The 16,108-nt window shown below is 66.9% G+C and overlaps 1 protein-coding gene across 1 annotated transcript; it reads left to right on the forward strand.

Moving 5' to 3' along the window:
* The first annotated feature begins 946 nt into the window (after positions 1–946).
* Positions 947–15,757, forward strand: FRMD1 (FERM domain containing 1). Its single transcript, XM_082730516.1, has 5 exons — positions 947–1,325; positions 11,417–11,601; positions 11,695–11,844; positions 14,560–14,649; positions 14,967–15,757. Exons 2-5 carry the CDS (start codon positions 11,449–11,451, stop codon positions 15,123–15,125), a joined length of 552 nt encoding a protein of 183 aa, XP_082586642.1. The 5' UTR covers positions 947–1,325; positions 11,417–11,448; the 3' UTR covers positions 15,126–15,757.
* Positions 15,758–16,108: the final 351 nt, after the last annotated feature.

Below are 16,108 nucleotides of genomic sequence, written 5' to 3' on the forward strand. Positions count from 1 at the left end.
AATGAGGGAATGTCACTAGGTCAGAGGGCTGCCTGGGTCACCCCCAGGTCATGATCTGATAAGTCCCTGCATCCCTCGGGGTTTCACCTTCAGGACTGCTCACTCCCAGGCCCTCCGCCGGCCCAGGATCTGCTTTTGTGTCTGCGGACAGCCTCCGCCCTTCCTCGGGGGATCCCTCCCCGGGCCCCCGCGACGGCAATAGCCTGGTGCCCAGCACCCCACATAACACGCCGAGCTCTCCCCACGCCTCCCGGGCAGACTTTCCCTCCGTGGGTCCCCGCCGTCTACGCAGCGCCTGCAAAGCCAGTGGGTCGGCGCGGGGCTGCGGGTGGGGCGGTTCGCAGTCTGCGGCGCAGGCCCGGGGTCCGGCCGGTGCGGGACTCGGAGCCCCCGCACACCGTGTTCAGATCGCGCCCAGAGCCGGGGCTTCTCCAGGGCCGCGCGCTCACCTCTCCGCGCCGGGGACGACGCCCGGACGGGCGACCCCCGGAGGCTCCCGCGACCCGGCGAACGCTGAACAATGCGACCCGGGATCCGGGCGACCGCGGTACGCTGCGACCCCCGCACTGATAACCCTGCGGCGCGCAACTCCACCGCTGCCTGCGAGCCGCGCCCCTCTGGCGCCGAGCGGTGACCCGGCGGGGACCCGGGACGGCGCGGGGCGGAGCGAGAAGCGCGGCACGGAGGGGGAGGGGAGAGATCGGGGGCGGCTGGAGCGCGAGGGGAGACGCGGCCGGAGCGCGGCGTAGTCGAGAGGACGGGGTGGGCCGTGATGGCAGGGGAGGGGCAGGAGGGCGGGGAGGGAGGCAGGGCGGGGCGGGGCGGGGCGGGGAGGGAGGCAGGGCGGGGCGGGGCGGGGCGGGGCGGGGCGGGGAGGGAGGCAGGGCGGGGCGGGGCGGGGCGGGGCGGGGCAGCGAGGGGGTTAGAGGCGCAACCGGGAGGGGAAAGGACCGTGCGGGGCTGGGAGGCGAGGGGCGGGAAGGGGCAGGGCGCGGAGGAGAGGGTCGCAGCGCAGGCCCGCCGCGGCTCGGCTCGGCGCGCCCCATGCGATCGCCCCCAACCGCGGCCCCCGCGCCGCTCAGCCGAAGTGCGGGAAAAGCGGCGGCCGCGTTCGCGCTGCTGCACTCGGGTCCCGACCCGGACCGCAACCCCGACCCGGACCCCGATCCCGATCCCGATCCCGACCCGGACCCAGACCCTCAGCCGGAGCTGGACTCAGACCCCGACCCGGACCCAGACCCAGACCCCGACTCTGACCCAGAGCCGGACCCTAATCCAGACCCGGAGCCGGACCCTTGCGCCTTCCCGGACCCCGATCCGGAACGGTGAGCCCGACCCGCCCTGGGACTGCTACCCCCGCCGGGAGCGCGTCTGTCCCTTCCCCGAGACACCCTCCCCCCCCCCACGGATGGGCCACTGGGGGCCGCGGGCTGGACGGGCTGTCACACACACACACACACACATACACACACACACACCAGCCCCCCCCAAACCCCCCACCCCATTCCCGGCAACCTTGCCTTTAGGAGTTTGCACCCAGAAGTCCCTATTGAAGGGCTCCCTGTTACCCCCTTGGTGGCTTCTGACTTAGAGGCAGGGTCTGGCTCCGGCTCCTGGCCCCTTGGCCCAGCACCCTGCCTCTCCCCATCCGGCTCTTCCCCCTCTGCACCCCTCCCCTCTTTCCTCCTGGACCTGAGGCAGGTGCAGGGGCTGCGCCGCCCCTTTAACCTTCCCTTTAACCTGACCCGGGGTGGCCAGAAATTCAGTTCCCTGAACTTGTTTGGAGCCCACTGGAGCAGGGGTGCCCAAATAGACTCAGAGGCCGCCAGCCTCCCTCCCCCGGTGCCGCACCCCATCAGGCACCCCAGGGCTCTGAGAGCTGGGACCTGCCATGGTGTGGGGGCAGGTGCTCAGGAGGGGCGGCCCATGAGCTGGATGCGGCATCTGGAAGCCCCTTCCTGCTCCCCTGACCTTGGCCGCACGTCCTGCCCGGTGGGAGATGTTCCAAGCACTCGGCCTGGCAGAGTGAGGCCCTCCGGACACCATCTGGACAGTAGATGCGCCTGAACCCCGGGGAGGCGTCTATACAAACTTTGAAGATCCCTGCAGGCCGGCGCGGGGAGCTCCGCATCCTGAGGTCGCCCAGGACAAGCCCGACTGCGAGTTCCCAGCTTGGAAAAGCAGCGGCCCCAGGGCGGAGGGGCCTCTTTCCTCAGTCGCCCCGGCCCTCTGTGTACGGCGCCCTGTTTGGAATTTCGCCCAGGAAGCTCCAGGGGTCCCCAACAGACAAAGAGCAAAGCACAGATGCAGGGACGAGAACGCCGGGCAGCACACGGAGCACGGGGCGGGGAGAGCCTTTGTTTACTGCGGCTCATGGTCCCCTGGTGAGGACCTTGCCCTGCAGAGCCCCGGGGGACTGTCAGCGGAGGTGTCCACTGGGCGGGGCCACAGAGCCCTGGGGGGTGTGGTCAAACGTCACCGGAACGCGGCTGTGAAGGGGTTTTCAGGGGAGACGGGCCTCGATGTCAGCGGACTCGAGTAAAGCAGGTACGTCTCTGTCATGCGTGAGGGCCACGTCCGATCAGTTGAGGCGTCAGAACACCAGTTTGAGGCCCTGGGGTGGGGGCAGTTCTGCTGCCCACGGTCTTCAACCTCAGCTCTGCCCGGACCTCCAGCCCCACAAGCCCTGGAACCAATGCGGCAAACCTGCCCTCTCCCCCAACCCCACGTGCGCGTATCCTGTCGGTTCCGCGCTCTCTCGGCTCTCTGAGAAGGGACCGCTCCTCCCCGGGGCCCACACCCACTCTCCTCATCTAAGCCCTTGGTGCTGACCAAGGAGGGATCTTCACGGCTACGATGTGCCCCAGGGCAGCTCTGGTCTGGAGGCCGCGAGGGAATGCTCCAGGCCTGGGAGGACACGGGGCGGGGTGGGCTCCGCAGCGGTTTGCTTCTAACCCCGTGGATCCATTCTGTTCTTGAGCCATTCTCCTGCCTCCCTTGTACGGTGGTTCCCTCCTTATAACATGGAAGCAGCACGGCCTTTTTGTCTCATTGGACTGTGTATATTTAAATACGAAGTACAGATGTCAGGTGTTAGCCAAGCTCCCCGGCAGCGTAGAAGGCAGCCGGGGGTCCCCGCCACCAGCCTGGGAAAGCTGACTCCCCAAGGCCACCTGCTACAGAGTGGCTAGCGGGGCCCGGGTCACCTGAGCAGCACAGGCATCTCCTAAGACCGGCCCGGGTGAGGATGTCTGCTCACCATTCGACCCAGCACCGCGCCACCGGACAAACAGAACAGGAAACACAGCGAAGCCAAAAACGTTTTCATTCTACCTCTGACCATAGGGGTTTGTTTACCTCTTCAATTCTGGTTGACTTGCCCTGAACTCGGCTTCCCAAGTGAAGGAGCAGAAGGTTCTGGGTCGTTTTGAAGAGCAGGTGCCGTTCAGAGAGTCTGACCAGGGAGGTCCAGGTACGTTTATTTTACTCCAAACAAAGCACAGTCAGAGTCTCTAAGAGTTCCAGAGACTTGGCCTCTAATCCCATGTCTGTTTCCTTCAAAGATCTAAGAACCTCTTTGAAGGTTCTGTAAAAAGACCGTGAGTTTGCCTTCCTTGACCTTCCTGGGACACCGATGCCGCCTTGAGCAAGAGAAAACCCTGGAGCTGGTCCGGGAAACCTGAGCCGCCTTGTAAAGGTTAACGTACAAATGTGGAAGGAACCTCGCTGTAGTCCGCAGTGACCTTCCTACTTGGGGCTGGACATCACCGAGTGCAACACCACAGGTGTGGGCCCGTTGCAGCGGACAGGCTGGAGGACGGAGTGTGTGCGTGTCGCCCGTGGCCTTGAGCTGGGCGGTGGGGGAAGCCACATGGAGCTCGAACAGCTTTGGCTCCTCAGGTCCCTCTCCGGGACCGGGCGTCGTGTGCCCCGGCCTCCTCCAGGCCGCCTTTGCACCGCTTCTCTCTGGCCAGGTCGGCCTCACGGGACGGCGGCCGTGGGGCCACCATTGGAGCGGTCTTCTACCCGGGCCAGGTGTCCATCCATCGAGTGGGTCATTACTGGGCACTCTCTTTAGCCCGACGCTTGGTAAGGCCGTGGGGACACAGCAGCCAGGACGCACACCGTGTGTGAAGGAGCTTCGTCCGTGAGTGAGGCCAGTCACGGCCACGACACCGGGAGAGCCGTCGCGGCCCCGCTGAGTGCTGGGGGTCAACGGAAAGAGCGGGGCGAGCTGGGCGCCTCGGGAGGGAGAGCTGTGTGCGGCCAGGGCGCCCTCCCCACAGAGACCGGCGTGAGAGGTCAGCCTCGCCGAGAGCCATGGGTGGCGGGAGCCCCGGGGGCGGCGGGGGGCGGGCTCCGCTGTTCCGGAAGCTGGAGGGGCACCGGCCGCAAGGCCAGCCGTGGAGACCGGGGACGGCAGCCGCCCAGACTCGTCCCTCCAGACCCAGCGTCTCCGTGACAGCATACGGGCTCCGAGTGAGGGGGAGAGCTGTGGGGGCGGGGGAGGCCGTCAGCCTGATGTCCCGCGGTGGCCACCTTTGCGTGGGGTGCCGTGACCCCACTCAGCAAGGTTTCTGGGTGCCTGCTGGGCTCGCGTGCGGCTCTGTGGCCCGGGTTCTCAGGCACGGTCCTGGGAACTTGCTGAAAATGCAGATTCCCGGGCCCCCGCCTCACGGGCTGGGCCTGCCGCGGAGCTGCCGTGTTCCAGATGTGCACTGGGGTGGGAGCACACTGCGCCTGCGAGCGGGGCGCCCCCAAAGAGGCCAGGTTGGGGCCCGCAGGGATGCGGGAGTCTGCAGAGAGCTCGGTGGGGAGAGATCTGGCGGGGAAGCGGAGTTCAGCCAGGGGTCCCGGAGCACTGAGGGGAGGAGGAGGATGGAGAGCACTCTCCTGGGGGAGAGGAAGGCCTGAGCCGGGCTCCTGAGGCACAGAGGGCAGCTCGTGGGGGAGACTCGGAGGGCAGGGCCCTGGCATCCTGCCCGGCCACGCAGGAGTCTGGAAGCGGTGGACCCCACGGGCCGCTCGCCCCAGGGTCTCTGCAGCCCTGCGGTTCTGAAGGCAGGTGCCTGTGGCTTTGCTATACTGTGTTGGGGACTGCGAAGTGGTCTCGACAAGCAGGACTGGGTGTTCTTGGTCGTCACCCACCAAGTCCTTCGAGAGTCGGCCTGACGCACCGGGGGTGACAACACCTTGCACTTTGCAGAGCACCTCTGTCCTACGGAGGCAGTGAAGAGACGGACCCCGGGGCCCCGCATGTGCCTCGGGTAGCTCCCTCCAGGGCCTACGGGAGTCGGCAGACCAGGCCGGTAAGGGGCTCTCGACACCCCTGGGCTCCAGCGAGCAGGCCGGACGTGAAACAGGTAGGAAACCACGGGCAGCGGCCCGAGGCCTGGATTCCAGAGACAGTGCGCGAGGCTCAGTTTGCAAGTCTGCACGACGGCCTCAGAGGCCACCCAGGGGTCACTGCGTCAGCCCTGGGCAGGTAGTAGCTCTGTTTTAGCTCAACATATACTTGGTGAGTCCACACAGTGGGGCTACGTCGGTGAACAAGGCTTTACAGAGCTTCCTCTCCAGGGGGAGAGAAACGCTGAACGGCGTGTCTGGTTACGCTCGGTGCCGTGAAGGACGGGGAGCCCCGGGAATCAGGACGGGCCTCCCCGACAACAAGGCACGTGAGCTGGCTTCTGAAAGCCAGGCCGGTGTGCAGGACGAGCCACCAGAACGGCCGACGCACCGGTCCTGGGGTAGGAAGACAGGGAGGCCAGAGAGCAAACAGGCTGGCCCGGGGGGTAACTGTCCGTCTCCAGCTTCTCCCTGGAGGACAGTGGAGCCAGGCTTGGACATGATACACCCCACGGTCAGCAGGATTCCGGAGGCGGAGGTGTCGGGTATGTGGGCAAGTCTGAAAGCGGAGCCTTTGGGAGCCCATGGTCCTGGCCCAGGCGGGAGACCAGAGCGGTGTGGATCGGTGGTGTTGGGGGTGGGTATGTGGGCAGGTCGGTGCGACGGTGTTTCAAAGGGGATTCGGTACTGTCTGGACTCGGGGTAGGGGAGAGAGGAAGGAGGCGGCCCCCAGTTCTGTGTCCGAGCAGCGGGAAGGATGGACATCGTGCTGAGGGGCTGTCCTCCGCGCTTCTCAGCGAGGACAGCAGAGCCTGCGGAAGCTCGCCTGTGGCTCAGCACGCACCCCTGCATCAGTGAAGAAGGGCTCCTGCCGGGGGCCGTGGCTCCCGCTGTCGGGCCCGGCTCCGGGCCGTGCTGTTCCAGCCGTGGGAGGCCTTCTCGTCCTCCAGCAGACTCCTGCTCCCACCCGCAACCCCAGGGACACCTCAGTCTAACTCCGAGTTACCCCCCCCTGCAAGGTGCCTTCTGGGACGTCTGGGGCCCCAGGGTCTTCGGAGGGTCAGCGCTGGTGCAGCCAGTAAGGATGCAGAAATGACGAAGTCACTATGCTGGTCCGCTTTGTCCCGACGACGTGCGCAGTGACCCGGCCTGGGGGTGAGTGAACAGCCCACCCCGGCTGGGCTGCCGTGTCCCTGTGAGTCACGGAGGGTGGGACAGCCCAGGTTCCCCAGGAGGGCACCGGTGGCCCGTGCCACGGAGAAGGAGGCTTGCAGGCGGGCCTCCCAGGAGTGGAAGTGAGCCATGGCAGACAGACAGACAGACAAGGAAATCACAGGCACGTCTGTCTGTCCCTGTCACTGACGGGGGTTGAAAGGTGAGGGGTGGGAGGGAGCTCGGAGCTCCAAGGCTTGGCCTGTCTGTGTGTCTGTCTGTCCACACAGCACCCCCAGGCCGCCCGCCCCCGCTCCCCATCCCAGCGACCGTTAGGCCTCAGTGACCGCTGCGGTGGCGGGGCTGCCCGGCCCCCGCCCCTGCTCGTCCAGCCCCCTCGGCCGCAGCCCGCCTTCCCCGCCCTTTCCTGCGGCCGAGGGCGCGGGCATCAGGGCTCTGCTGTCCCACCACGTGTCCCAGCCAGACAGCATCGGCGGCCCTCGGGCGGGGACCCAGCTTGGGAGCCTCGTCCTCTCGTCCCCACCTCAGTGGCAGTGATGACGTCCTAGCTGTCACCTGTCCAGGGTGGGGGGCCTCGGTGGGACTCCTGCCAGCTCTTCCCGGGGACTCCATGGAGTGGGAGACCCACCGTCCTGGGGGTGGGGGGCGTGGTTCCAGGCGCAAACCAACCACTGTCCACCGCCGCCATCCGCTGGCTGGCCCCGGCGACCCCCAGTTCTGGGTGTCCCGCAAGGGAGGGCACAGGAAGGTGACAAGGGCCACAGTCCACAGGGCCTCTCCTGGAAATGGAAGGGTGGGTGCAATGCGGAAGACGTCTTACTTCTCCCCTTAAATGCTGTGACCGAGGGGGGCTGACACATGATGTTTGAGTGGACGTCCCGGAGGCCGGCGCTGCCCCTCCTCCACGGCAGGAGGGCAGATCTCAAGGCGGGATGCGCTCACAGTCGGCCAGGCAGCCTCCACTTACCAACGAGCTGGTCGAGAAGCTGATCTCATTGGCCACCCCTCGACTCTGTCCCCAAAGAGGACCTGTGGCTGCCAGCTCCTCTGGGGCTCTGTGGGGCGTGCGTGGGGCATCCCTGCCCTGGGGCTCTCCGTGGGCCCGCAGCGGCAGCAGGGGAGACGCCAGCTCAGGGAGGCTGGGAATCAAGCACCGCCTGGTGAGGAAATGCATGACTCCTTCTGCACGCGGGGTGTGCTCCTCCTGTCTCCCAGGGATGCAGGGGCCATGCTCCAGCCCCCAGCCTGGGGACAAAGGTGCATCCCTGTCCTTGTCTGCCACACCCGGGTCTGGGGGCCCCCGTGGGACCCGTGCCAGCACCCGGGGCCCTAGCACGCCCGCTCGTGCCGTGCCACTGGGCCCCAGATGTGCTTCCGTCCGGCTCACCTCACTCACAGAGGCCCTGGCTCAACAGGACGGTCGATCTTTCTGATTTCAGAACACGTGTCCGCGGTGACTCATCTCTCTGAAGGGACCCCCTCCACCAGCATTTACACAAAAGGCACATGCCATTGAGTTATAACGAATTCAACAGTTTTGTGCCCGTTTCTGAAAGATCCGTGCCTGCCCAGAGACAGTGTTCCGTGAAGGGCTGGGTGACCCGGGACCTCTGTCCCAGCTGGCCTGCGGTCCAGGGGAGACCGAGGCGGCCTGGGGACCAAGCAGGGCCTGGCTCAGAGGCCAGGGGCTGCTGGGGGCCTGATCTGTGCTGTCTCCGGAAAAGAAACACTCACTACAGCCTGGGCCTAGGGGCTGGTGGTCTCGGGTGCGCCCAGGGACGTCCCTCCCCAGGGCCTGAGGGTCTCGTGCTCCTGGGGGTGTGGCGTTCACAGGCCTGGTCCTGCCACATCCAGGGGCCACGGTCCCCACCAGCCTTGGCTCCCGAGAGTCCCTGGTCTATCCTCTCGCTGTCCCAGCTGGGCCCTGCTCTGTGCGGGGCTCGTGGGGATGGGTGTGAGTGCAGGCCCTGCGTCCTCCTGCAGGATGGGGCAGACCCTGCTCCTCGCCCCCGAGCAGTGTGTGAAATCCCGCCCAGCAGCGTCTGTCCCACAGAGCGGTCGTCTGTGCCGAAGCCCATCGCACCTGCGGCGAAGGTCGGCAAAGAGAAGCGGCGGCTGGCGCGGCCGGGCCGGTGTGGGGGCCTCCCGCACGCCCTGCTCCTGGGCTTTCGGTTTTAATTGAGGTCAAGGGTTCTGACCGGGAGGCAAACACAACACGGTCCGTGTGGTCAGCTCAGAGCCTCCCCTGCTCTCGTCCTTCTCTGGACCAGCTCTTCCTGCTCCACTGGGGACAGGGAGCCCTGGCCCGCCCCGTCCCAGCGAGGCAGGTGGCCCCTGTTTCCCGAAATGCTGAGCTGTCCTTCCAGGGTCGTTCCAGGAGCGATGCTTCCCAGCGATGGGATCCCAGGAGGCTCCCCGCAGGTGCAGGCTAGAAATGCCATAGCAGCCCTGGGCGGGTCTCTTGGCTTTCTGCACCTGTTTCCCCAGTAGTAAAATGAGCCAAGCTGGGTGCCCCTGGCTGCCAGTCCATCCCGGAACGGTGGGAAGGAGGGAAGCGCTTGGTGAGGTGCTGTGAGGCCCCTCGGGGCCTGCGGGCTCCGCACCCCAGGGAGACCCATGGCTATGCACAGCGGGCGCAGGGGTGCAGGTGAGGGCAGGCCACCGCGGGACCCTTCACAGCCCGACACCTAAGCAGCGTGACCTCTGAACGCAGAGTCCTCACCCCAGAACGCGTCCTGGTGACCACGAGCAAACCAGTGCGGGAAAGGGGGGCCGTGTCAGCAGGGCGAGCGAGGGGGCTTGGAGGAGAGGCCGGCAGGCCCGCTCCTCCTCCGTCAGACTGTGTGCTCCGCACGCCCACACGCTCGCACACGTGTGCTCACGCCACGCCTGGATTTTCACGTTTTTCTACGGTATTATAACGTGTTACGTACTTCAACAGCTTTCCGGGGGTGTGACTGAAATGCTGTAAAATGCACGCCTTAGACGTGAACAGTTTGGTGCATTTAGCGGATCTGTGGTCCGCAACCCCCGCCTTCTGAGGTGTCCCTGCGCATCACCCCAGGCCCAGCGGCTGCGACCCGCTCCCTGCTCCTTCGGGCGTCGCCCGCCCCGGCCAGTCCAGGGCTCCCCAGAACGCGCGCTGGGGGCCAGCGGCCCCGGGCAGCCTGCTTCGGCCTCGGTTCCCGACTGGCCCGGCCCCGGCCCCGCGGGTGTCCCGCCCCGTTTCCTGGAAGCTGGGCCGGCGACCACCTCCGGAGCCCGGGTTTCGGGAGGTTGTGGGCAGCCTCTGCAGCGCCGGGGGAGGGGCCGGAGGGGCCGGAGGGGCCGGAGGGGAGCGGGGGCGGGGCGGGGCGGTGGCGGGGCAGGCGCCCCCGCGCTCCCGCTCGCCCCGCCCCGCCCCGCCCCCTGCATCAGAAGAGCGTGGACGAGCGGCGTGTTTTCCGGGGGGGGGTCTTGCCACGTTCCTGTTTCCCCAGGGGAGGACCGCGTCCGCCTCGCGGCTCAGCCCGGGCGCTGGGGGTGCGGACCGCTGCGCAGGGGCGGAGGGCGCGGAGCCGGCCTTCCCGGGCGTCCGCACGCGGCTCCCCGCACCGGCCCTGCGCTCTCAGCGGGCGGGGCGTGGTGGGGGCGTGGTGGGGGCGGGGCCGGGGGCGGGGCTCGGGCGCGACCGGGCAGCGCACCTGCGGGGAGGACGCCCGGTGTCCCCTTTCTCTCCCGGAGGCGCTCGGAGCCCCGTGGCCCGAAGCCCTGAGACGCGGACCCCAGCCCCAGACGCAGGGGGGGCGCGTCACCCCCGCCGCGCGGCCTCGGGACTTGAGCGCGGGTTCCCCGCTCGCTCCGTGCGCGCTTGGTGGGGTCGCCCGCCGTCCCAGGTCCTGCCCGTGTGCCCGGAGGCCCGCGGAGAGGAGCGGATCCGGCCGTGCTGGGCGGAGAAGGAGCCGCGGCGGCCGCAGTCGCTGACCCCAGGCCCTCGGAGGCCCGCGGCATCACGAAAACCAGCACGTGCTCCCTGGGGCTGTCGGCCTCGTCGGGAACGGTTAAGCGCCCGCGGAGAGGCTGCGCCCGTGTCCGGGGATGGACAGAGTAAACGATGGGGCCGCGGCCCTGCAGATCCGCGGGGAACCCGCCCAGCCGGGACGCACGGGCGCATGCGCCGACTGGCAGAGCCGGCCCGCTCCCTCTGCGTGTCTGCGGCCCAGACCTCCTCACCCCTGCAGAGCGACAGCAGAGGGGACAGGGGGACCCAATTTCACAGGACCTGCCCAGCGGCCTCACAGCACCCCCTGGACGCCGCAGGGGCAGGAACACCTGCTCCCGCATCCTGCGGCCCAGGGATCTGGAGCCCCTCAGGGCGCTGCTCCCCATCCCCTTTGACTCCGGGTCTGGAGTCACCCCTTCCCGGAGGTCCGAGTTCCCGCGGCAGCTCCCCCCAGCCTGCCCCTGGGGCGGTCTTCCTCCCTGTGGGGAAGCAGGTAGCCCGTGACCCTCGGCGGGGGGCTGCCACGTGGGCTTCTGCTGCGCAAGGGAGGCCGGGTGCGCCTGCAGGAGATCGCTTTGGGACCAGTGGTGCGGCATCATTCCACATCCGTTCCCTCCGTAGCAGGGACGCTGGGGACTGGACTCTGGGCCCCGACACTCCAGGTGCCTGTCTGGGATCTGTGGGTCCTGCTCTCGCTCTCCCTCCCGCTTCTCCAGAAACCTCCTGGATGATCCTGCTCTGGTATTTGTGTCCTCGCCAAGGGCTCCTACCGTGACCCTTTGTCTCGCTCCCTGGGAAGGAGGGAGGCTGTGCTGGCAGAGGCACAGGGGCTGTGAGGTGGTCCCTGGGGGCCTGGGGTCAGCTGGAGGCAGGGGAGGGCGGGTACCCGCTTGACTTTGTTTATTTGCATTCCAGTGGGCGCACGCCCGTCCCCTTCAGGGCTGTTTATGAGCTTGGACCTTGTGCCCCGCCTGGCTGGATCGCTGGCCCCACTGTCTTCCGTCTTCCGCTTACTTCCCCAGCCAGGAGCGCAAGACGCGCCGGTCCCCGGGGGAGTTGGGGTGGTATGTTCCCACCTGTGGCCGGGGAGGACCCAACAGGTGGTGACACGTGGCCCCGTCCGTGTGGGTGGCACATAGGTGTGGGCAGCTCAGCTTCTCCCCGGCGGGGCCCCTGACCAGTCTTCCCTGCAGGGGGCCATGGAGGAGGCCCATCCTGACAGCCTGCGTGCCACCACGAGAGCAGCTGACACAGGGACACAGCGACCCAGCAAGATGACCATGGAGCCCAGGGACATCCTGGTTCTGCTGCCCACCCAGGAGCAGCTGTGGCTAGCTGTGGGGGTGAGCACGGGGGGACTGGGAGTGGGGGACCATGGAGGGGACAAAGAGGTGGCTGTGGGGGGGACAGTGGTTGTGACTGTGGGGGGGATGGTGGAGGGACTGTGGGGGGACCGTGGGGTGGAACCTGGGGGACCGTGGGGAGACTACGGGGGGGCCCTGGGTAGACTGTGGGGGGACAGTGGGGTGGGCCCTGGGGGGACTGTGGGGAGACCAGGGGGAGACTGTGGGCGGACCTTGGGGTGACTGAGAGCACCACAGAGGGACTATGGAAGTGACTATGGGGGATTGTGGGGACACCAAGAGGGTGACTGTGGGAGGGGACCCTGGGGGAGGGGCAGAGGCAACTGTCATAGGTCCCTTGTTCCAACAAGGTGATGATGTTAGGGAGTCGGTGGCATTTTGTGGCACATTTTGCCCCAAACACTAAAGCTTTGTGGCATTAGAAACAAGCACCTGGTTCTCGAGGCCCTGGGCTCCGTTCTGGACGAGTCGCCTGGGCCCGTCTTCCCTTTTCTGCTCCATCGGCCGCACCTGGCTCCTGGAGCAGCCCCTCTTTCCCGAGGTCTCTGGCACCTCGCCCGCCCTCGTCTTCAGGGAGGCGACGTTCTTGGCCCTCCTGGAGCCCCGTCCACCTCCCTCAGGGCCGCCCACCGGTGAGGGCAAAGCTGGCGCAGGCATGGCCCCCCCGCCTCGGCAAGTGCAGGGACCGCAGCGCCCCAACCGGGGGAGGCACCGCTGGGGCTGTCTGCCCGCCTCTGAGCACCAGCGCCCGGGGCCACAGGTTCCGCGACAGACTGCCTGGCCTGTTACTCGGGTCTGCTCTCATGAGATGCAGATCACATAACCCATTAATTCAGGGGTTCGTCCACCAGACCCTGGAACCTTCCTCTCAAACGCAGATCACGACTCACTGGAGCATTTCTCTGGAGGCTGAGGCCTGACGCTCGTCACAGAGCCGGTGGCTCGTCCGCCGGGCACTGCAGCTGTTTAAAAACCCCAGGTGGCTGACCAGAAGCGGCTTGTCTGTGCTCGCTGACAAGTGTTCCAGCCACCAGAGCCTGCTTCCGGAGACCCACACACCCTCGGAGACGGGGCCAGTCCCGTGTGCCGTCATGACCTTCACACCAAGCTGCCCTTTCCCATGCCACCGGTCACCCCAGGGACAGAACGGTCCCCAAGCCATCATTGCCAGGTGGCCCATGGTCACGGGGAGTGTCAGCCTGCCTCTTGTCCCCCAGAGACACGGTCTTGCTGTGTCCTCCCTCCCTGGCAAGGCGGCATCCTTAAGCAGGAGAATCAGGAGGTTAGGGGTGTTCGGGGAGAGAAGGGGTGAGGCGGGAGCTGGTGGGCCTGGGCTGTGGCTCCCCTTCACGGTCGTCGCTGTGGGGGTGCCTTGGAGCTGTTCATGGAGCAAACGTGAGTGCGGACACGCTGGATGGACAGAGGGGTGTGCATGAGTCCACAGCCCACCAGCTTACCCTCAGGGTGTCAGCCGCGTGAGCCACAAGGGCGACCCCACGCGTGTCTGCACGCCCGGGCACCAGGAAGCTGTGGTGGGGAGGACCCTTGCTGGAGGTGTGCAAAGCCGCACGGCGGGCGTGTCTCCGTAGTGCTGCAGCGTTAATGGATGAGGGCGAAGCCAAACTCACGGCGTTTCACCACTGAGAAGAGCCACGTCCCCTGAGTTGAGATGGTGGCGGGCCCCTTCCCGAAATCCCAGGGCACATCCCTGGGGTGTCCTGGGGACACCCCCGTCCTAGTGGAGCACTGGGCAAGAGCCCACGGGTTTCACGCTCAGGCCGCGGCCGGTCCTGCTCCCTCTGCGCGGGTTCGCACGCGGGGCGCTCCTGCTCGCTGCGGGGCCGGGAGCTCAGGTGGCGCGGCCGGCAAGCAGTTTGCCCTGGGACAGCGCGGGCGGGGACTCCCATGCGCACGGGAGCCAAGGCCTGGCTGGGGGGACCGTGGGCCCCGAGGCACAAGGCCAGCAGGTCCGGGACATGCAAAGCCCAAGTAGCTTGCCAGACGCACGGTGCAGGCAGTGGGCACTGCTGTGGGCAGCGCCGTGGGCCCCGGGACCAAAGGCGGCCAGAGAGAGAGCAGACATGTGCCCGGTCCGGCACCAGCCCGGGCTCGAGCCCTGATTCTAGTCAACAAAGAGTAAAAAAGCCGTCCTTCACAGAACAGCCAGAAATAGGGACGCTCACGGGGTATTTGCCACAGTTTTGAGGTGTAACGGAATCTTGCTGGGGTGACACGCATGTGTGTGTGACGTGGCCCACCTCAGGGGCGGGCTGAGACAGGGGGGGTGGCCGGCACCCCCTCCACGCATAGCCCGGCCCATGGGGATCGTGGGTGGGGGCCAGGGACCCTCGGAGCACCCGCAGCCCCGTCTGGGTCCCAAGCCACTGCGACCCCTTCCTGGGATGCCCGCACCCCCTGCTTCCGGGAAGGGTCTGGGTGAGGTGGGTGTGCAGTGAGGAGCAGGGCCAGCGGGGGTCCCGTGGGGCACAGAGAGCGCACCCCACCCCATCCGTGGATGGCCCCCGCACAGGCCAGGACGGAGACCGCAGGCCCCCCACACCGGCTGGGTCAGGGGCCTCCAGTGTCCAGCGCGGGCAGCACCAAGGAGCCTGGGTGGGACACAGCGTGGTCCTCCCGCCCCCCCCGGCGCTGCGCACCCCTTCTCCAGGCCCTGAGCACCCACGTGCCTCGCAGGTGCGGGCCACCGGGCACGAGCTCTTCCAGCAGGCGTGTGACACGGCCAACTTCAGAGAAGCCCGCTTCTTCGCCTTGGCGTGGTCAGAAGTACGTCAGTGCGCCCTGATGACCCCACCTGGGGACTCTCTGCCCGGGGGCAGTGGCCTCTTCAGGGAAGTGCCCGCCTGCGTCACCCACCGTGGACAGGCTCCAGTGTGCACCAGGTTACCTGGATGAGTCCGTGCTGCCGCCGAGCACACGCACGCTTGCACGTGGACTCCAACGTCCCCCGCTCGCACACTCACACAGTTACACAGAGCACGCACACGCACCCATAAACACACGTGTGCAGGCTCACACAGTCCTGCGCAGGCTCACACACTTAATATACTCCCATGTGTACACACACTCCCTTGGCCTTCTAGAGGGGAGAGGGGTCTACTCCAGTTCTTTCTGGAAGAAACCGTGAACTGGAAACCCTGGGCGAGGCCTGCGGTCCGATTCAGCCATCCGGGGTTCTGGAAACATGGGTCCGTAGCAGAGTCCTGGGTCCAGAAGAAAGCTTCCCTGCGACTGAAGGTTGAGGTGTGCCGGCAGAGGAGCAGGAGCCACCCAGCTTGTCTCCCATCTTGGGGGTTTCCTCTGTGGCCCCCGGCTCTAGGCCTCTAGAGACCCCCGGGCTTGGTGGAGGGGTCCCCGGGGGAGGAGGGAAGCAGGGGAGTCCGAGGGGCTGCGTGTGCGTGGGAGACGGGGCCACCGCACGGGGCTCTGAAGGGCACGTGGCCTCGGGGAGGGCACCCGAGGAGTGGCTGGTGCCCCCCCACGAGCCGTGCCGAGAGTGACTGGGACAGTCCCTATCCCTGGGGGCTTGGGCTTGTCAGGACGGAGCGCCTTCTCCCCAAGACGCTGGGACGGAGCGCCAGAGAAAGAGGATTCTGATCCGCCAGCCGGCAGGCGGCCTGAGCTCCCCTGGCCTCTGCCCTGGCTCGGGGAGGGGATGACGGAGCCCCTGGCTGGCCTCCGCGCCGCGCTGGTCAGGCGGCCCCTCCTGTTCCAGGCCCGGATGGACAGACAGGGCTGCAGGCAGACGGACAGCCGTCCTGGGTTTACAGCCCGAGGCAGCAGACTGTGACTTTGCTGTTAAATTTTAATATTGGTGGACTTTTCCCAATCTGCCAGGAAAGCTAAGTTGATGGGTAGCTTTGCCCCCAATACAAGCCTTGTTTTAACCACTACTGGTTGCTGCCCCGGTCTGGGTCCACACAGGTGATACATCAAAGGAAATACACGTTTGCATAGACGCCCACTGTATTTGGGGTGTGTGCACTGGGCTTGGGGTTTCATGCTTCGTAAGTGGACACATTCCTGGTTCCGGGGACGGCTCATCATGGCGGCAGAAGGTCCCCGGCTTCCTGGTGGGCCCCAGTGGAGGCCAAGCTCTGGCGTATCTGTTGGGGAGGGCTGGGGACCCTCAGCCCTGGACACACGCCTCGTCTTCCAGGACCCGCGGGGCCGAGCACCAGAGCCCGCCGGGTTGAGTGTGGCTCTGGGAAGCAGAGACTCCCCG

This window comes from Mustela nivalis (assembly GCF_964662115.1).
Source record: "Mustela nivalis genome assembly, chromosome: 5".
NCBI lineage: Eukaryota > Metazoa > Chordata > Mammalia > Carnivora > Mustelidae > Mustela > Mustela nivalis.

Bases quoted from the DNA above. Each gene is read 5' to 3' on its own strand.
- FRMD1 (XM_082730516.1), top strand. From the start codon at position 11,449: ATGAGCTTGGACCTTGTGCCCCGCCTGGCTGGATCGCTGGCCCCACTG. The intron at 11,602-11,694 runs GTGGTGACACGT...TCTTCCCTGCAG, and splicing joins GGCCGGGGAGGACCCAACAG to GGGGCCATGGAGGAGGCCCA. The intron at 11,845-14,559 runs GTGAGCACGGGG...CGTGCCTCGCAG, and splicing joins AGCTGTGGCTAGCTGTGGGG to GTGCGGGCCACCGGGCACGA.